Source organism: Artibeus jamaicensis, unplaced genomic scaffold, assembly GCF_021234435.1.
Source record: "Artibeus jamaicensis isolate MK-2021 breed Jamaican fruit bat unplaced genomic scaffold, CSHL_Jam_final contig_519, whole genome shotgun sequence".
NCBI lineage: Eukaryota > Metazoa > Chordata > Mammalia > Chiroptera > Phyllostomidae > Artibeus > Artibeus jamaicensis.
The window spans coordinates 39,496,968-39,518,955 of record NW_026521871.1 but is presented as its reverse complement, the minus strand read 5'-3'; the positions used below and the strand labels follow the sequence as shown (position 1 = coordinate 39,518,955).

The 21,988-nt window shown below is 37.2% G+C and overlaps 1 protein-coding gene across 4 annotated transcripts in view; it reads left to right on the top strand.

The window, feature by feature from the left end:
* NGLY1 (N-glycanase 1) overlaps positions 1-21,988 on the top strand; it is a 47,496-nt gene that overhangs the window by 21,415 nt on the left and 4,093 nt on the right. For 2 of the 4 annotated variants that reach the window (XM_037144010.2, XM_053669181.1), the window contains exons 4-10: positions 105-270; positions 5,250-5,472; positions 7,785-7,906; positions 8,866-9,011; positions 10,953-11,063; positions 12,314-12,478; positions 16,997-17,182. In XM_037144010.2, coding sequence (XP_036999905.2) covers positions 105-270; positions 5,250-5,472; positions 7,785-7,906; positions 8,866-9,011; positions 10,953-11,063; positions 12,314-12,478; positions 16,997-17,182 — 1,119 coding nt within the window. The remainder of the gene's footprint in view (positions 1-104; positions 271-5,249; positions 5,473-7,784; positions 7,907-8,865; positions 9,012-10,952; positions 11,064-12,313; positions 12,479-16,996; positions 17,183-21,988) is intronic. The other 2 variants (XM_053669179.1, XM_053669180.1) reach the window with 2 other exon arrangements.

The following is a 21,988-nucleotide window of genomic DNA, read 5'->3' as shown; positions in this document are numbered from 1 at the left end:
CCATACGTTCCTCTTTATGACATCATAGAACCACTGTTTTGTAGCATATATTATTTTTGTAGCATATGAAGAAAAACTAATTTCAGTGTTTTTTTCCCTGTTAGGTTACTGCTGGTCCAGTCATTCTAAAAGTGCTTCAGGCCAACCTTCAGCATGTGCTGGTCTATGAGAATCCTGTTCTCCAGGAGAAAGCGTTAGCTTGCATTCCAGTCCAAGAGCTAAAAAAGAGATCTCAAGAAAAGTTATCTCAAGCTAGAAAATTGGATAAAGGTATGGCTTTATATAACCATTCATTGCTAAAAAGGCAGCATTGCTAAATAAACGGAAACATGAAATGGTGCCTTTTGCTGTATACATTGTGAATATCTAACCTATTTGTATTTGGATTTTTAAGGAATACAGTAACAGCGTAACTTTATTGCATATAGCTAGTAGACATGTTTATTAACATTAAAAAACTTTTTACATGAATATTTCACAGTTTAATCATTATTATTGGTAGGTGAGTTTTTTTAGGTATAGTAGAACTTGAGTCCATGGAATATACGATGGCATTATTAGTGAATTTTGATGTGAATCTGACAGAAACCATATGCATTATTAATTCATGTGATTAGACCATTGGTTCACCTCAATTAATACAAAGACATTATTTACTAATTAAGAATGTAGATTTTTGAAGCCAGCTGCCTGGGTGCAAATTCATTTATGCCACTATTATGCCTCACTGAGCAAGTAACTCTCTGCCTCAATTTCTTCATTTGAAAATCAAATAGGAATGACAGTTTTAAGAAATAAATGAGATATCACATGTAAATGGCTCTGAACAATGCTTTCCATATCCTTCTACCAGTAACTAAGTTATTGTTATCATTAACGGTCTTAGGATTTTAGTTATTAAATCAGTCCAGCTTAAGCATTTGACTTCGCATTTCTATGCAGTTGTTTCTTTTCTGGCTGTTGTGAGGACTCAGAGGAGAATGATGATGACAGTACTGTGTTTCTAGAAGTTCATGTTTAATCTAACAGTCATGACTATCTTTTTGTTGGAAAACTTTCATGTTACACAGGGAAAGCTAAATTCTCCCTGCCAATCAGTCCTCTTCCGTAGATAACAGCTGTTATCTTGTGATATGTTCCTTTTCATCTTGTTCTGTATATTTACACTCATTTCAAGTTATCTGTAAAAATAGTTTAAATACCATATGATCTCACCTATAAGTGGAACCTAGTAAACAAACAAACAAGCAAGCAAAATATAACCAGAGACATTGAAATAAAGAAAAAAACTGACAGTAACCAGAGGGGAGGTAGGAGGGGATAACAGCGGGGGTAAAGGCCATCAAGGAACATGTATAAAGGGGGACTTCCGCCAAGATGGAGGCGTAGGTGGAAACACCTTCTGTCCGCTCACAACCATATCTAAAAAGAACAAAGTTTTAACAACAATAAACGCAACCAAACCACACAGAAAATCGACAATACAGAGTCCAAAAACAATAAAATGCTCAGCTAAACCCGTAAGAGGGGCGAAGCCAGCAGCAGAGCAGGTTGGCCAAAAAGATCCCCAACTGGGGTGGTTTGCTGGCAGCCAAGGGCGCGGATCCCAGGTGCTGGCTAGCAAGGGCAGACATAGGGAAGAGGCGCGGCTGGCTGTCTGCTGTCAGTGGAGCATTTGCATGCAGATAAACCAGTGAAGAGGCGAGCATTGAGACCGCACGGGCGCAGGTCGGTGGGCTGGCACATTTCCGTTCAGCTAAACAGGCGGGGGCGAGCGGTGGGACCGACTGGGTGAGCGGAGAGGACCACCACTGCTCCCTCTCTGACTCCGCCCCCACATACAGTGTCACAACCCAGCGACCTGGGTGGCCCCACCCTGGTAAACAACTAAGGCTCTGCTCGTCATATGTAACAGGCACAAACAGATCAAAACATGGCTCAAGAACAACTCAGAGCCCCAGAGCCAATAAATCTAAGCAATGAAGAAATAGCCAAACTTTCAGATGCACAGTTCAAAACACTGGTGATCAGGATGCTTACAGAACTGGTTGATTTTAGTCACAAATTAGAGGAACATATGAAGGCTAAATTAATTGAAATAAATGGTAATGCACAGGAAACCAATAGTAATGGAAAGGAAACTGAGACTCAGATCAGAGGAGTGAACCAGAAAGAGGAAAAAATGATCAAATAGAAAAGGATGAAGAAACAAGAATTCAAAAAAATGAGGAGAGGCTTAGGAACCTCCAGGACATCTTTAAACGCTCCAACATTCGAATTATAGGGGTACCAGAAGGGGAAGAGGAATAGTCACGAGTGGAAAACCTATTTGAACAAATAATAAAGGAGAATTTTCCCATTCTGTCAAAGGAAATAGACTTCCAGGAAATCCAGGAAGCTCAGAGAGTCCCAAAGAAGTTGGACCCAAGAAGGAACACAGCAAGGCACATCATCATTACATTAGCCAAGATTAAAATGAAGGAGAGAATTCTAGAAGCAGCAAGAGATAAGGGGACTGTCACCTACAAAGGAGTTCCCATCAGACTGTCAGCAGATTTCTCAAAAGAGACCTAACAGGCAAGAAGGGGCTGGAAAGAAGTAGTCCAAGTCATGAAAACCAAAGACCTACAATGAAGATTGCTCTATCCAGCAAAGTTTTCATTTAGAATGGAAGGACAGATGAAGTGCTTCTCAGATAAGATCGAATTCAAGGAGTTCATCATCACTAAGCCCTTATTATATGGAATGTTAAAGGGACTTATCTAAGAAAAAGAAGATAAAAAAGATGAACAGTGAAAGGACAGCAAAAACTCAAAGTTATCAACAACCACACCTAAAACAAAAGCAAATTAAGAGGACAGCTAGATCAGGAGTGAACCATAGAAATGAAAATCATGTGGAGGGTTAGCAACAGGGGAGTGAGAGAAGGAGAAGGGGGGAGAAGGTACATAAAATAAGCGTAAACAATAGATAGAAAATAGATGGGGGGAGGGTAAGAATAGTAGGGGAAATACAGAATCTAAAGAACTTGAGACGTGTTCATGAACTAAAGGGGGGCTGGTAGGGGAGGGGTGTGTAGGGTGGAGGGGAATGGAGGGGGGAAATAGAACAAATGTAATGGCATAATCAATAAAAAATAAATAAAAAATCATTAAAAAAAGAACATGTATAAAGGACACATGGACAAAGCCAAAGGAAGATGGATTCAAGGGTGGGAGGTGGGGATGGGTGGGATGGGGAGGGGGGAATCGAGATGACTGTACTTGAACAACAGTAAAAAAGAGAGAGAAAAGTAGTTTAAGTTGTGTGGGTTTACATAATACTTATCATCCCATGCATCCTGGGCTCCTTGGTGTTTTTCATTTACTGTTATGTCTCAGAGATCTTTTTGACTCTCCGAGATGTTCTGTGGTATGCATATGCTGTTATTTGTACACTTTCCTGTTGGAGGACAGGGAAGTGTTTTACCATTTCTCTCCAGTCTAAATGCTGCTGCAGTGAAGATTCTTGCAAAGCACGCCTCCTGGCATATGTGCACAGATGTTTCCCTGAGACAGATGTAAAAGTCTCACGGGTGTGTGATATATTTGTTACAGTGGATCCTGGCAAACAAACCAATTTTCAGTTCATATCAGAAGTGTCTGAGGGTATTGGTTTCCACTTAATGAAATTATTGAACTTCTTTTAAGGGCTTCCTGAATTTTTCTGATGGTTTTGTTAGTATTCTTACTGATTTGTAGAAATTCTTTATATATTCTAGGTACTTTTCTTTGTTAGCTATGTTACTTTTTCCCTACAGTGTTCTCTGTTTAATTTTACTTGATGTATATTTTGATATATAGAGTTATAAATTTTTATAAGAAATTGTTTTTATTGTATAATTTTTGCCTTGGTTAGATAATATTTTTATATAATAATATATAATATAAAATAATTAGGATGAATGAATTATAATAGGGATCTGTTATCTTGATAGCTTCTTGTCCCGATGTCAATTACGGAGCAGTCTGTCCTCTTAGAACTGCTTCGAAAGGCTAGCTTTATTAAACATGGTTCATCACTTAGAAGTCTGACTTTCAGAACTTTCTTTTGTCTTGTTGATCTGTTGCCTATTCTTCACCAATATCACAATATTTTAATCATTAGAATTTTGTGATGTGTTTTGGTTGATAGTGGGCAAACTTATCTCACGGTTCTTATTCAAGGTTATATTGACTATTTTGTGCCTTTTTGCTTCTATTATGACTTTTGCATTATTTTATAATTTTAATTGGGATTGCATTAAATTTGATTAATTTGTGGAGAATTAACAACTTGAGAATATTGAGTTTCCTCATCCAGGAAAATAATGTTTCTGGCCTTTTTATCTTCTCTGTAGTTTTTTCTATAGTTTTTTATTTTGAAGTACATCAAACATAAATACAAGAATAGAGCATAATATATCAGACACTCATGACCAGCATCAAATGTTGTTAGATCTTAACATTATGCCATACATTTCCCTCATGTATCAATTTTTAAATAAAATTAAATATAGAGATGAGAGTCCCTGGATAGGTCTCCTAGATTTTTTTCTCTTTCTCCTTTTCTTCATTTCAGAGATACCATAGCCTTGAATATGGTCAAGAAAAAAATTTTATTTGATGAAGTAGATATGATATCATATGTCATGCTTGAGTGCTAGTGTCATTATATACAGTGTAGACATTGTCATGTTTCTGTGTGTTTTGTGGAGAGTATCCATGGATGGATTATGTTGTGTGTTGAAGCACTGATAAAAAGCTAATAGGGTGATTTTTAAAGTGTCTGGGGTTTTGTGATTTCTGCTATGATTTTGTGATTGCTTCATATTTACTTACATATATACCCAACACCAAATTTAATGTAGTAATTTTAAAGTGTTTTTCCAAATCAGATTTTTTTTCTTACTTTCTGTGTGTTTTGGGATCAATTCCAAAGTGACCATAGTTCCCTGAGAGATTGTTGTGTTCAGCTGAGGTTAATGCGTAATGTCATTTCAAGGGTACAGAGTGACAAACACCCTACTGTTGGAAATGTGCAGTATACTGTTATGTATTTCAGCCCAGCTCACATTGGACTGGCGTTTATTTCTTGCATCGATATTCTGTGTAAACCTTTTCATCATCTTTTATTTTCATATATTTTAGCTCATATTTGAGAATAAAATATGTGGATACTTTCATGTTTGTCAGCTTTAGCTCTTACTTGGTTCTGTTTTGATTTCTCAGGTACTAATTTAAGTGATGAGGATTTTCTTTTGCTGGAGCTTTTACACTGGTTTAAGGAAGAATTTTTTCAATGGGTGGATGACATTTCGTGCAGCAAATGTGGTGGCAAGACTAAGTCTAGAGGTGAAGCCTTATTTCCCAATGACGATGAGCTAAAGTGGGGTGCAAACAGAGTAGAAGATCATTACTGTGGTGCATGCCAGCTCAGCAGTCGGTTCCCGAGGTGGGTATCCCCTGGACAGTAAAATCAGAGCAATCACTGAATGGAATGGGTAGGAGAGAACTTTTATTAAATGACCTTTTTAATTTTCATTTCAGATTTTAGGGCAGGGATCAACAAACTATGACTGGCAGGCTAAATCCAGCACACATCCTATTTTTGTCAATACAGTTTTATTGGAACACATTCATACTGACTTGCTTATTTATGTGTCCAACCTGCGGCCCATGGGCCGCATGCAGCCCAGGACGGCTGTGAACATGGCCCAACACAAAATCAGAAATTTACTTAAAACGTTATGAGATTTTTTTGTGTGATTATGTGTTGCAGTGTGTTTACTGTGTGGCTTAAGACAACTCTTCTTCTTCCAGTGTGGCCCAGAGACACCAAAAGGTTGGACTCCCCTGTAACTGTTTTTACATTGCAGTGGTAGAGTCGAATAGTGAAAACAGATCAGATGGCCTGTAAAGTCTAAAATAATTACTGTCTGTCTTTTTATAGGAAAAGTTGTTTGAAACTTGCTCTTGAATAGAAATTGAGTATTAATTGAGTATGTCCTAGCACATTTAATACTGTTAACCTTGTATTCTTTTAATACATAAATTTTAATATTCTGATAACTTTAATACTTGATAGAATATAAAAATAATGCTAGCGAGAGTAATAGTACCAATAATTGTGGTAGTAAATACAGTGCTGTACTTAAAACAATCATCAGATGGTCATGTGAAAGACAAAAGTGTAGTAGCATCGTGTGTGTATGTGTGTGTGTGTGTGTGTGTGTGTGTGTAATTACAGACATTTGTTTTAATTAGGTGCCTCCCCTGCCCAGCCTAACCTACTTTCATATCTCTAAATTTTAAACTAGGGAAATTTGAAGCTTTCAATTAATTTTTCTATTAATTTATAAGCCTGTTATCAGATTTAATTAATTGGCAATACTTGTAAAGCTTGGATGTATCATCAGGCTAGAAAAGGTATCATGTGTTTAAAATAGCTAATTTTGTGTGCTTAGGGACTCAATTCTGTCCTAACTGGGAACCATCCCTGTGATATACAGACTATAGGATAAACAAAATCCAGTATCCAGTAATGAACTAAAATTTGTACAAGTTATTTCTTTATTCATCATACATTTGCACAGCATACTTGGCAAAGATTTGAAGATAAAAGATCCATAATCAAATTCCTCTCAGAAGTTCTTTTTAGGCAATTGAATATAAACTGATGGTGCAGTGTAGAGGGGACACAGGCCGACAAAGATATCGTGCTGTTTTTTCCTTCTGAACCGTGCTCGATTTCCTGTTAGCTGCTCTCTGTGTAGGGCTGGGGTGGTGAGCACTATTAATTGGGGGCTGAGCTGGTCGTTCTACTCGGCACAAGTAGTACACAGAAGATGGCGATATAGGATGTTCTAATTCTGCTGTTTGACTTCTTAATGTAAATTTATAACTTTTTTCAATGATTTAATTACCTAAATTATAAATCCATTTAACTTATTTTAAGCAAGAGCACCTGCTTAAGACAAACTTGTCCGTGCAGAGCCAGTTCCTTAATGCAAGCGTGTCCTTCCCTCCCAGGCTCAAGGCCAGCATTTCTGCTCCACTGAGGCACTTGTCCTGCTTGGCTTTATCAGGTCAAAATCCTTCTCAACACAAATGCAAAATTTACTGTTCTACAGTTTTGTTGTAATTTTGTAATTGGAGACAGCAAACATCTTTCAAAAAAACCACCTCCAAATTAACAAGCACCACATTAAGTAATTGAGAAAAAGTAAATTCCAGTCAACATGATTATTAGACACAAAAATAGTATTTTAAGTAAAACTGAGTTCAGCTAAGCTTTAAGAGCTTTATTGAGTAGTCTGCTCAAGTTGTTCACCTTTTAAATACAGTGAGGTGATTATACTACTTGTTATGGAAAGGCTGATGCTCAAAGCAGATTTCCTAGAGAATCGCTTTCCCGGGGCAGGTCCTGTCTGTCCCTTCAGGACCAGCTCAAACAGAAGCCCTCGTTCCCAGCCACTCCCCCGTGATGCTCATCTGACCTGTATGGTGTGGATCACGTTCTGCTATGGATGCAAGTTGTGTTCATTCCTTCTCCCTCTGAGGACTGTGAACTCCTTGAGGGCTGCACCATTGTGGAACCATTTTTACCAAGGATTCTAGCACACTGCCTCATGTGTTCTTCTAAGCACTTTATTACAAAAATGAAATTAGAAATATTATTGCTTAGCACAGAGGTAATGTAAATTCATTAAAATTCTTATTTTGGATAGTGAATCAAAACTTTTTGTTGTCGTTGTTTAAAACCAGGTATAATAACCCTGAGAAACTTTTGGAAACGAGATGTGGACGGTGTGGCGAGTGGGCCAATTGTTTTACACTGTGCTGCCGAGCCTTAGGGTTTGAAGCTCGCTATGTTTGGGATTACACAGGTACAGAACTGGTATGGGCAGGGAGTCGTAGGGCTTTGCAGATTTAAGGACTGGGATTTACAGTCTAGGCCTGTTATTCTGTCTGTTACTTTCTGGCCTTGTCAGTCTGAGCTTCCATTTGCCTTCGCTAAAATAAGAGTAATACCAACCTGATTGGTTCTTTGTGAGGATCATAAGATTTTTGCAGCACTCTTAGCATTTTGCTTAGTGCTTTGCACTGTAAACATTCTTTCCATGACATTTTTAGTGATGGTGTTTCTATGTAGGTAAGAACATGTGTAGTAATGTGCTATAGAAATCTTCACTTTTGTAGGGATTAGCATTAAAGATGTAATAATCTTAATATACAAAAAAGTAATAAAAGCCATGTGAAATTTATATTGTCCTTGTTTAGAAATGACTCACTGTCCCCTACATGTGAAAAAGTTGTCCTCCTTGTTTAGTGTTTTACTTGTGTTTCATTGTTGTTTTTTTTAAATAATAACATTAAACCTTCACTGAATAGTTACTGTTCTCTTACAATCAAATATAGAACATTAATAACCAGAGATCCTCTGTTGGACCACCTTCTGGTCCTGGGTCTTGAAGGTCAAGAAACACTGCCATTTTCAAAAGTGGCATTGACTTCTTTGTATTAGCAAACTGATCCCTCTGTTTTTTATGCTGTTATTCAGTACGTTCGCCTTCCTGAAAGTCATGGCTCACATTATTTTTAATTAAGCCTGAAACTGACTCCAGAAACATTTTCAAAGATTGCAAAGAGACAGAGAAAACAGATGTTCTAGAGTATTATGTTCCACAAAATATTCAGTCTTATTAAGTAAAATTTAGAATATTACAAATAACTTTATTATGATTCTTAGGAGTTTGTATGTAGTTTCTGGCTGTCGTTCTGGTTTTATAAACTTAACTTTTTCCCCCTGTTTTCCCTGTTGCTTTCTTGTCTCTCCCTCGCGTAGACCACGTCTGGACAGAAGTCTACTCTCCTTCTCAGCAGCGGTGGCTGCACTGTGATGCGTGTGAAGATGTCTGTGACAAGCCACTCCTCTATGAGATAGGATGGGGCAAGAAGCTTTCTTATGTCCTAGCATTTTCAAAAGATGAGGTAGGGCATAAGAGGAAAAAAATTTTTTCTAAGAATAAAATACAATTTTCTGACAGCTTTTGAAAGTGTAATTGACATGAGAAAAAGTGGCATATATGTAAAGTGTACCATTTATTAAAATGTGTCATATATATATATACCTATGAAATTACATTTATAGAATCAAGATAGTAAATAATATCCACTGTCCTTGGAAGTTTCTACATGTTCCTTTGTTCTCCCTGTTTCTTGTCCCTAGCCAAGCAACCACAGGTCTGCTTTCTGTCATTATAGCTTAATCTGCATTTCTAGAGTTTTATGTAAATGGAATCATATATAGATGGTCCTACTTATGACTGTCAGGTTAACAATGGTTGGTCTTAAAATTTTTCAACTTTATGATGGTGCAAAAGCAATGCACATTCAGTAGAAACTGCACTTCAGATTTGGAATTTTTATCTTTTTCTGGACTAGTGATACGTGGTACCGTACTGTTAGCGTGCTGGGCAGTGGCAGTGACCCATAGCTCCTGGTACTCTATTCAGTCAATCACAGGGTAAATAACCAGTACTCTACAGTGTACTAGTACTAAGTATATTTTCAACTTATGATACTTTCAACTTACGATAGATTTACTGGGATGTAACCCCATCACAAGTTAAGGAGCATCTATAGCCTCTTTTTGGTGAGGTGAGGATGGGAGAATCTAGTTTCTTTTATTCACTGTAATTATTTTGCAATTCATTCATGTGTTTTTATGTATCAGTGATTCTTTTTATTGCTGAGAAGTATGTCATTATATGGATGTACCATAATTTGTTTATCTGTTTATTTGTTTATATTCACCTGTTGATGGACATATTTGGTACTTCCCCATTTTTTATTATTTCAAATAAAGCTGTTAGGTACATTCAACGTAAGTGTTTACATGAGCATATGCTTTTTCTCCTTTGGTACATTCCTAGCAGGGGAATGGCTAGACCATATGGTAGGTGCATGTTTAGCTTTTTAAGCAACTGCTCTACTGTTTTCCAAAGTGATGATGCCACTTTACATTCTCACCAGCAGTATGTGAGTTTCCAGTTTCTCCATGTCTTTGCTAACTAACATTTTTTATGGTCTCATTTTTTAATTTTAGCCTTTTTACTAGATATGTAGTGGTATCTCGTGGTTTTCATTTGCATTTATCAACAATATTGAGCATCTGTGTATGTGCTTATTTACCATCTCTTTGCCCATTTTTTTAAAGGGAATTTTTTTATTACTGAGTTTCAAAAGCTTCTTGTATATTCTGAATGCAAGTCCTTTATTAGATACATGCTTTGCAAAAAATTTTTTTTCCTTATTTGTGGCTTATTATTTCATTTTGTCATGACTTTTGAAGAAAAATCGATGAAGTTCAGTTTATTGATTTGTTCTTTTATGGATCATGCTCTTTGATGTGGTGTCTAAGAAATTTTTGCCCAAGACAATGATACTCTCCTTTGTTTTGTTTTATAAGTTTTATACTTTTAATTTTACACTTTTATTTTGTATATATTCCAAGTGATGGATTGAAATTCATTGTTTTGCATGCAAATAACGAACTGTTCTAGCACTTTTATTGAAAGGATTATCTTTTCTCATTTGAATTGCTTTTGCATCTTTGTGAAAAATCAGTATTATAATATAAATTTTAGACACTAAAAAATAAAAAGTTTTTGTTTGTTGAGTTTCGTGAAATTTATAGATAAGTTTAAAAAAGCCTAAATATTATGAAAACTTCATTTTATCACAGTCCCTTTCTTGGAAGTGTGCCCATTAGAAAATGAGTTTAAAAAGTAGCAGGTTGTCCAGTGTTTTTCCACAGGTTTTTAAACGTTAAACAAAGAATAACACTTAAAATTTTATATTTAGGAATTACATTCTAGGTATTTAAGGTTGATGGCTATAATCTTAAATATTTGTGTTCTGTAATTTGAGGTGGTTGATGTCACTTGGCGATATTCTTGTAAACATGAAGAGGTAATTTCCAGGAGAACTCAGATTAAAGAAGACTTACTTCGAGAAACTATTAATGAGCTTAATAAGCAGGTAGGTGGTGGGCATTTGTCATTTTTTTGAGAGGGCATTTGAAATTTCTTATATAATCAAGAGCCAGCTTTTAACCCATTGAAAATTTAGAGTTGTAGCATGATTTTGCAAGCAAAAATATTTTTATACATTAAATGTCTTTTCATTGAAAAGTTTCATGATCTATTTTAAATACTGTACTTTTTTACATTACATTGTCATGTCTCTTAAAATTCAGTGAAATAAAATTTCAGTATATGTAATACTTGACAAAAAGTATGTTGTTTTATTTATCTAAGTAATTGTGTCTTAAATCTAATTACATACACGCACACTTATTCAAGTATGGAAATTTCTGAAACAAGGCAGAGGAAATTGACTCCTCCAAGAAGACCCAGGAGTCCATCGAGGGAAGATTCCTTTTTTATTTTTCTATCTATGCCTTTGGTAGCATTGAAACTTTTTGCCATATATTCGTGTGCCATTTTTTCTAATAATTTAAAACTTAATTTTGCTGCTGGAAGGCAGTTAGAATATGGGCAGTCACCTTAATACAGCCAGTGATTGAGGTTTAGTCTATTTATAATCTCACCCTATTTCTAATGTGTAGCCCATCAGAGATCCTAAGCCGAAAACCTGGAGAATTTTCAGAAACCCTTACCCTTGGAAGGCTCTGAACTCCGGTTATTTTACTTGCCAGCACTTTCTTTCTGCTAAAAATTCTGCTTTGGTTTTTCAGCACTTTAGCCTTCATTTCATGCTTGCTTTCTCAGCCTCTCCTCATTTCAGTTAATAATTAGCAAGTGCCTGGAAGGGAAAAGAGGTGTAGTATTGGTTCACCTCAATTTATTTCTTGGGATCTTGGTTTTTTTGGTTCTGGCTGCATAGGTAGATTTCTGTTGCATTCGAACAGGTGTTTGTACGTGCGTGTCTGTGTGTATGTTTTCCCACTTTTCCAGCTTTTCTCACTAGGACAGGAGTCTGACACGAGATAGTTTATCGTGGCCATAACCAGTTTCCCACTTTCTTTTAAACCTAGGACAGTAAAGGTCATGGAGATTTGGATATGGGTATGAGGATAAGGTTTCTAAAATTATTTTTAATTTTCTAGTGTCCATTTTATTTTCCAAATAATTATACATGTGAAAATAAAGTTTGTTACTTCTTTTAAGTTTCTCTTAAATGCAAATGTTTTAAGTATATTCTTACCTAGAGATGGACCTCTACATTTTTCTCATCTTAATGACTTCTTTTTAAAACGTGAATTGCAGAGGCAAATGTCTTTGTCAGAAAACAGAAGAAAAGAACTTCTCCAGAGAATAATTGTGGAGCTTGTTGAATTTATATCTCCCAAAACCCCTAAACCTGGAGAACTTGGAGGAAGAATATCTGGGTCAGTGGCCTGGAGAGTAGCCCGAGGTGAAATGGGTCTAGAGGTATTTAATTCATTATTAGCATGATAATCTCCTCACTCCTGTGTCTTACACTGCACTCTTTACTATTGCAAAATGCATTGGCTTTCAATTAAGTTTTCAGTATAATTACTAAGAAATGTAAATATTTAGACTGGCCAGGTTGGTTAGTGTTTGGAGCTTTGACCTGTACACCAAAAAGTTTTGAACTCTATTCCAGGTCAGGGCACACACTTAGGTTGTGGATTTGATCCCAATCGGAGCTCTTACAGAAGACAACCAAACTGATCAATATTTCTCTCTCTCTCTCTCTCTCTCTCTCTCTCTCTCTCTCTGCCCTCCTACCACCACCAGTTCTTTCTCCCCCCACCTCCTCCCTCGAAATAATCAGTAAACATATCCTCGGGTAAGGATTTTTTTAAGAGTCTATAATCAAATATAGAGTTAGCAAAACATCTTAAAATAGAGTTTTCCTAATTACCTATATAAATTTTGAGTATAGTATAACTTTTACTGAAGTATATACAGAAAAACGCACAGATTATAAGTGTACAGCTGAACAAATTTTCACAAATCGAGTACCTGTGTAACCACCAACCAGAAGGAAATAGACCATCAGAAGCTCAGAAACAACTATGAGCTTCCCTTTAGTCACTGCCTTCTACCCCCAGAGTAACCATTATGGTTTCTGATTAGTTTTGCCTGTTACTGTGCTTTACATCAGTAAACATATGTATGTGCCTTTTTATGTACGGTTTCTTTATCTCAGCATCAGTGAATCATACTTGCCGCTGCGTGTTTATGGAGTGTTTATTCTCATTGCTTTGTGATACTCCATTGTATGAATTTCTATATAATTTATCCATGCAACTCTTGATGGGTTGCATGGATAACAACTCTTGGGTTGTTTCCAGCTTTTGGCTCTTAAAAATTGTGTTGTGAACATTCATATACATATTTTCAGTAAATGTATTGACACATTTCAGTTAGGTGTATACTAGGTACAGGGTTGGAATTACAGGGTAATAGAGTAAGAGCACGTTCAGCTCTAGTAGTTACTGCCAGTTTTCCAGCGTGGTGGGGCCAGTTTACACTCCCACCGGCAGTATATGAGATTTTTTCACATCTTTACATATAGTTGGTATACTCTGCTTCATTTTAGCAGTTTTGGCAATGTATAGCATTAGTATGTTATGATTTTAATTTGCATTTTGATGATGACTAATGAAGTTGGATTCCTGTTCTTTAAATTTTTGGATGTTGTTTGCGAAGTGCTTAAGTTTTTCAAAATAAGATTTTAATGCATGTAAAAGAGTTCTGTTTTACCTTTTTCCCCCCACATGGAAATTTTACAGTGGGAAAATAATAGAATCTGGGTAATTCAGCTGATGAAAGTGTTTCTGTCTTATTATAATACTTGTATACATGTGGTATTGGCTAGAAATTATTATTGCTGGTGTGATTACTATTACATTGTCAAACTTATTTTAAGATACCCCTTGATTAATCTCCCAACATTGAATAGTGAACAATGTAAATATAATGTCTGTAATTAGAGGCCAGGTGAGAAGCTCTGTGACAGACATTAGGAAAGTACAACAGACCATCCCTTGTCCATCGGAAGTCTACAGTTGACTCCCTAGAAAGTATTTTATATGAAGATCTAAGATTATGCATCATGAAAAATGTGTGAGAGGAAAATAATCCATCATGGTATCCATATCGACAGTTCTTAACAAATTAAAGTTTTTTACCGACTTTTTCTAAATCTGCCACTGTTGCAGTTCATTTCTCGAGTAAAGAAATATATCCAGAGGGAGTGAACTATTCCCAGGCACTTTGTTTGCTTTTTAATTAATCCCAGCATCTTTAGCAGGCAGTTGGAAGAGTTGGTTCAGCCATAGAATTACAAGATCTAAATTCAACAAATAATTCATATCATTGCTGATGCAGTGCAAATTACAAGTGTAAATCGAAATGAAGCCAGTTTAAAAGAGCTAATTTCATTCACAGCTGTGATCAAGTTAAAACATTGACATTATTTAGGTCTTCATTTCTTTTTCTTTTTTTGGATAGGCGTGCTTCCTTTTGTGTAGCCTATAAGCTTAAACTTTAAAAATATGAATTGGGTCACAGGCTCAGATTGTTTCCCCTTTTCAAATTCTTTTCTAAATTTCTCAATTGTGGGAGACCATATTAGGGCCATGGATTTAAGATGTCATTTTCCTCTTTGGAAATAGATGTTTATTTTAAATGTAAGTTGGAAAATGTCAGCCCTAAAAAATTATGGAAATATGCCTTGAAATGAGTTGGAAAAAGAAGAAAACATTGGTGATAGATACCATTTCCACAAAGAATAACTTTATCTTAGATTTAAAAGATTTTATGAAATAGTAATGTTATTCATTCTTATTCCAGATTGTTTATTCAGTTGCATACATGGTATGTTCAGTAACATTTCTTTTTCTTTTCCCTTTTGCAGTTAGTTACCCTTTGTAAAATAGTAGATAATGCTGCTTTAAATTTTATTTTCATTTGCCTTATGTCCATTCTGAAACATCTTTGCTGTTACACGCTTCTTTTGCAGTATAATATACTGACTTACACTACCAATTCCTAAAAATAATGAACTGCTTGTCTTTTAACTATATGGCAGTTAACTATATGATAGGTTCTACTAGGGTATGATCTTGTTTTATGCACTTAATGTTACTACTTTGTAACTCAGACAGTGATTATTTTTTCTTTCTGTCTCTAATATATATTCTTACTGCTTTTTCTGTATTTGACTTTTTATATTGTTTAATACCTAGTACCCAAAATACCTGATGTTTAACAAAAAAAGCATTGACTACTATCCTAATTGATTAGTAAGTATATTAATATAGACTAGAGCAGCGAGTCTGCAAAGGTGCATGATTTTGCCTCCCGAGAGACATTTGGTAATGTCTGGTGGTATTTTTGGTTGTTGTCATACCTGGCAGGAGGCATCAAATGATTGCTGAGGTCTGGGATGCTGCTAAAGTAAATGACTTACAACGCACAGGGCAGCCCCCTAGAACAAAGAATTATCTACCCAAAATGCTACTATGCCAGTCTAAGTGAGAGAGACCATTGTGTCAGTGGCACATAAACATCGGATAAATATATCATCCTTCTTAAACTTCAGATTCACTCAGTGATCTTAGGATTTCTGGGGACTGTTTCTCATTAAAAACAAACATGGATTTATTTGTGGGTAGAATAACTTTAAAGTAAAATATGAGCTATTGTACACATGCAGACAGTTGTTTCAGGCTCCCAGACACACTCCTACCTTAGGGTGTCAAAAAAGGACACTCCAGAAGTGCTTTCCATGGAGCACTAAAGAATGAAAAAGAATCAAATATGTGGCAAATAGAAAGAACAGCCCTCCAGGCAGCAGGAACAGCACGTGTCACAAGGCTCTAAGATATGAGCAGTGCCTTTTTGAGGCACTAAAGAATGAGGAACTAAAGGAGAAGTGATACAGTGAGAGCACAGTGACAAAAGGGAAGCGTAACATGAGATCTGGTTGGAGAAGTAGGCAGGGGGCGGAGCAAGCAGCACCCAGTAAGCCCCAGAAGGTGCAGAGTGGAAGTCAGCAGAGTGAGTTAGGCAAGGAAAGACACACTGCAATTTACTTTTTTTTTTCAAGATTTTATTTATTTTTAGAGAGAGGGGAAGGGAGGGAGAAAGAGAGGGAAAGAAACATCAATGTGTGGTTACCTCTCGTGTGTCCCCTGCTGGAAACTGGCCTGCAACCCAGACATGTGCCCCGACCCCAGCTGGGAATCAAACCAGTGACCCCTAGTTTCTCAGCCCAGCACTCAATCCACTGAGCCACACCAGCCAGGGCAACTTACTGTTTTTAAAAAAAACTTAGTTTAATTACTGTGTGACACATGGGCAGAGAAGGTAAAACTTGAAAGCTGGCAGTCAGCTCTAGGACACAATTGTAGTAGTCCAGTTAGGATATGGTAATGAGGGAAATGAAGAAAAATAAGTGAATTTAGGTGAAGTGAGAACTATTATTTATACTTCTCATTTTCTGTTTTGTGTGCTATATCAACATTATACTGATCATGTTTAACCTATAAAATATTTTCCAAATTTTTCAGTGGCACCAATTTTCCATTTCCTTTTTAGAGAGAGAGGAAGTGGGTAAGAGAGAAACATCAGTTTGTTGTTCCCCTTATTTATGAACTCACTGGTTGTTTCATGTAGGTTCCCTGACCAGAAATCTAACACGCAACCTTAACTATTAGGACAGTGCTCTAAACAGCTGAGCTACCTGGCCAGGGCCCAGTTTTTCATTTTCAACTTGAAGAAATCTCGTACTGTTTTACATGGAGTTCTCTCTCTTTCTCCCTTTCTCCCTTTATCCGTCCCTCTCCCCCCACCCCATTCCCCCTTTTCTTCCTCCTTCCTTTTCTCCATCTCCCCTCCCCTCGTATGTATAGATTAAAATATATATATATATCTTTCATTACCTTGAAAAACTAATTCTGTTTTCTTTTTAAGAAAAAAGAAACTGTGTTCATCCCCTCTGAAAATGAGAAGATTTCAAAACAGCTTCACCTTTGTTACAATATTGTGAAAGATCATTATGTTCGAGTTTCTAATAATAATGACACCATTTCTGGATGGGAAAATGGTGTGTGGAAAATGGAATCCATATTCAGAAAAATTGAAAAAGACTGGAACATGGTAACTTAATGCATGGAACTGTTTATAATCTTTGTCATTGTTTAAACAGATATAGATTGGCTTCGTTTTTCAGTTGTGCGTAATGTGAAAACTGATATGTCAAGATTACTTTTAGTATTCCTTAGCCCTGTAAAAGAAATTCTATTCCCAACATTTAATCAAGAGACCATAAGAAAGTTTTGCATTTATAACAAGGAAGTACCTGTTTTCACCAAAGAGGCTAAATTTAATACTTTCATGGGGAAAAATAATCAGGCACATGACCAATCCATGGGACTAGTTTTTGCTTAAATATATGAAATATATTGTTATTTAATTTTTTCACATATACATATTGATTTCCTACTAAAGACAGGCTGTTAGGGAATATAGCATTCAGTTCAAAGTCCTAGAAGCTGACCGTTTAATACACTTTCATTTCATCATAATGTGGATGATGGAGCAGTGATGTTGCTTATTAATACTCTGCCTTAAAGATTAGAGAAATGCATTGCTGGGCCTGTCGTCATTCCCACACGCCGCCTTCGTGCTGTTGTCTCACATTATCTGTAACAAGTAAGAGGCTTTGCTGTTAACCTGCCCCACCCCTCAGATATGCACCAAAAAAACTCAGAGCTATTCAAATGACCTTAACAGACCTAACCATACTAGTGATACATTTTCATAGGAGTTAATGAACTTACTGAGAGCTTTTAAAGTTAACTTGCCAAATGTTCGAGTGAGAAGGGAGTTGTGCACTTGTGAGACACTGGGTAGATTAAAGAGTGAGTCACAGACGAATGAGCCGCAGTGTTACGAGCACCTCCTACCCAGTGCTTATCACCGCAGCGGACATTACTCGGAGTGTAGAAACACACAGAGACAGGAGCTCCCCTGGTTTTTTCCCAATTAGGAGTTTGTGTTCTAAGACTTACCTTGGTGATCTTTTTGTCTTAAACCAAAAACAGCTTATAGCATTTTTAAAATTGTGGATTTAGGAATTTTCTTCTTTAGTTAAAGAAGGACATAAAAAATAAAATTAGACAAAATTTAAATTTTCAGGATTTGAATCTATTCTGTACCTGAAATTGATTTGTAGTGGATGAGAGGCGCTGAACAACTTCTGGAAGACTATTCTTAGCCAAAAAACTTTTCTGAACAGAAAGCAGTATAAAGCGGATATGTTTTTTATCCAAGTACTAAACTAGTCCAGCACGCCGTTCTTCCCAGCCAGCAGTGCGAATGGAGAGAGTAAAGGTAGAGGAAGCAATGCTGTGCTTCGGAAGGCAGGGCGTGCCGAGGACAGGCCTGCCGTGTGGCCTGTGTCTTCCCTGGGTCGCTCGTTCCGTGGTCCATCAGCAAACGTTTACTGGGTGCCTCTTGTGCGAGGCATTGTCAGCTACATGGACGAAAAAAGGAAGGTGGAGTTCCTGCTCTCACAGTCGTTATGGGAGACCCAGGCATAAACAGCCAACTTAACCATGATGAAGAGTGCTATAATAAGGATATCAACACATTGCTATGGAAACACTAAGAGGGGTAATTAGCTCTGGCTGTGGGAGTTGGGCCAAACTCCACAGAGCAGGCAGCATTTGAGCTGGACGCTGCAGGATGAGTAGGTGTTCATAAGGCAAGGGAACAGCAGGAGGGAAGCACGGAGTACATGGCGTGTTTTGAGGTTTCTAAATAGAGCATTGTGGCCAGAGGAGGTGTATTGTATGAGAGAGATTTAAATAATGTAAATGAGATGCAAAGGCGATTACATGAAAATCAGGCCCCTACTCAAGTCAAGTTTATGCCTTTGTAGGCTTTTACAAAGGGCATCTTTTTTGAAGTTGAATGGATCAGTTTTCAGTTATAATATTTAGTGCCAAGTGAAGAAACATATTATAATCTTAACTATATTGTAGAGACTAATAACTCAGAAGTAATATATTAACATTAAAACTTGAGTTTTCCCCCTAAGTCGGTATTTTTAGTTCCGTACTATCATGTCCCCAAGTTAGGGATTGTCTGGCTCCACTAAGTAGAAACAGCCTATTTCTTTTTATTTTTAATTTTGTTTTTATTTGCCAATTACAGTTGACATTTTGTATTATTTTATATTGGTTTCAGGTATACAGCATAGTGGTTAGAGATTTGTATAATTTACAAAGTCATTCTCCCTGGTAAGTTTAGTACCCACTTGGCACCATACATTGTTAAAACAATATTATTGACTACATTCCCAGTGCTGTACTTTTATATCCCTGTGACTGTTTTGTAACTGCCGATTTGTACTCAATAGTCAACTTTCACATTGACTGTTACCACACCTTTCCTCCGTAATCTCCAGCCTGGAATCAAGGCAGATCATATGCAGCCTGCTCTTGGGTATGTAGAACAGATTCTTACTCTCTCAGAGAGGCAGCATCCCAGGAGCACGGGGACTTCTGCATTGTACTGTTGAGCAAGTACATTCTTCAGTGATGTGTGGATTTGAAAGGAATATAAACAGCAACAAGACCAATTTACTCTTTACCAGGCAAACGATAACACCTAGGTAAAGGTGATGTTAATGGCTTTCCAACTAGGCCCCCTGCACACGTCCTGGTCCCTTCCAGTCTGGCCCTTGTCGCCTTCTCTGGCCTTGCCTTGTACCATGATGCCTCACCCCACCCTGCATTGTGGTGCCCTGCCCTTCTGCCCTCTCCCCAGAACCGCCTTTACTTTCTTTTTTGTTAGATTAACTTATTCTTCTCAGAACTTACCTTAAGCCTTATTCCCTCCACTCCCAGCTAACTGAACTCATTTTCCCCTTTATTGACTTACACCATGTACCTCTCTTTCATGACATTTATTGAACAAATATGCCTGGGAAGAGATTCTTTGTCTCTTGCCTACTAACATTCCCTGGGCAGAGACCTTGTCTTTTTTACCCACTTTTGTGTTACTGTCAGTATTCATATACCTGTCATAGTATCTGATACATAAAAATGTTTAGTAAAGTTTGCTGAATGTAAGACAGAATGACTGAGTGTGTATGGCATGAAATCGCCACAACCCTATGGCTGTGTAGACCATCAGAGTAACCCTGTCTTAGTACAAACTATGTTCCTTGGACATTCTTATGTACTTTGCATTTTTGAGCAGTTTTATCAATCTTTTTGTCACTCAAGTCATTTTAGCACTTTTTGATGTATGGCATTATGTCAAGAATTCATTTAGTCATTCAGCAAACGTGCACATTGTCAGGCATTTAGATATAAGTTGAATTAAGAAGTAAGCCTCAAAGTGAGCATAGGCTAGTGCAGGAGAAAGACACGTGGACCAGCTATTTGGATTAGTAAGATTAAGTGCTGGAAGAATAGGGAGAGAAGACAGAAGGAAGAGCTATTGTCCCTTCCAGGGAAGAACTTGCAGAAGTAATACCAGAGTGGAGCAGATACTGCTCCACTTCCTTTGGAGGAGCAGGCAGAGGGAGAATTTCTCACTGTAAAAGGACAAGATGTAGAAGAGGAAGGTGTTTGGGGGCATGAGAAATACCATGTGCAAAATCACTGAGGAGAGAAACAGCTGCTCCATCCAGGGAAGAGTAAGTTGTAGGAAATATGGGGTAGAATAGTGGGAAATGAGAGTGGAGAGGTAAACAGGTGCCAGGTCCCAGGCAGTTATGTAATAGGAAACCATGAAAGTTCAGGCAAAAAAAGGAGGTGATCACACTAATGGCCCAGAGTCTGCAAATGGGAAAAGAAGTCTAGTATAGAAAGATTACAGTGGGAACTGATAGCGGTTCATGTGTGATTTCAGCTATAAAATGGAGTAACCGAAAATAAGATTCGTGAACACCAGTTTACCAGCATTAAATTAAAGCCTCTTGAAATACAACTGCTCTGTTGTATATCTGTAGGAATGACTGACTACAGAGTGTCTGCTGTGCAATGAACTTTAATTAGAGTTAATTCCAGCAACCTAAACAGAAGAATAATTTTAAGAGCATTACAAACTTCAAATAGTGAAGTACAAACCAAACCTCTGGGAATCCGTAGCAGCAGAATCCAGCCTGGCCTGCAGTAATCAGGAAAATTTCTAAGTGGAGATCTTCTGTAGAATGTGAAAAGGCTGACATGCAAATTGTTCTGTCTTGAAAGTAGTGGAGACAGACACAGCCCAAAGGATGAGTGTCATTTGTGTACACTGTGAGTGTGTAACTTAAACCTCAGTCCACAGACACACGCTCTTGTTCCCACCCACAGGTTGTGACATGTCTGCATGGCCTTACAGGTGCTGGAGAGGTGCAAGGGTGGGTCCCTGGGGGGTGCCATAGAGATTTCAGTCCGTAGGCAAAAAACTCTATGACTGCTGTACCATCACTGCTGCGAACGCAGGAGTAGCAGCGCTCACCTCTCGGTAGTCCCATAAATTGCAGACATACATGTAGAGCTGTACATAGTAATGACGAATTTAAAAAGCCAACAGGCAAAAAGTTGCCTAGCATCAGGACCTTAGGAACACCTAACAGTTATAAAAATGCTTTTTAGGGGTTTTAACCCCAAAATTGAATATTTGAGAGTTTAAAGTATATTATTCTCCAAAATAAATGAAAATTATTCATTCTATGGGCATTACACATAGGATCACATTTGGAAGTGTATGTAAATACTATTGTTTTAGTGCATTTCAAATTACCAAACTAAGTATGCGTATTCTTGGTAACTTCCTACCACCTCTGAAAATGCTGAATCGAAATAAATTGGTTAAAATGCTCCTGACAAGAATATACTATGTGAAAAAGATGATATGAACTTTTAATATAAATGGGGTCTGTTTTACCTCCATATACCATTT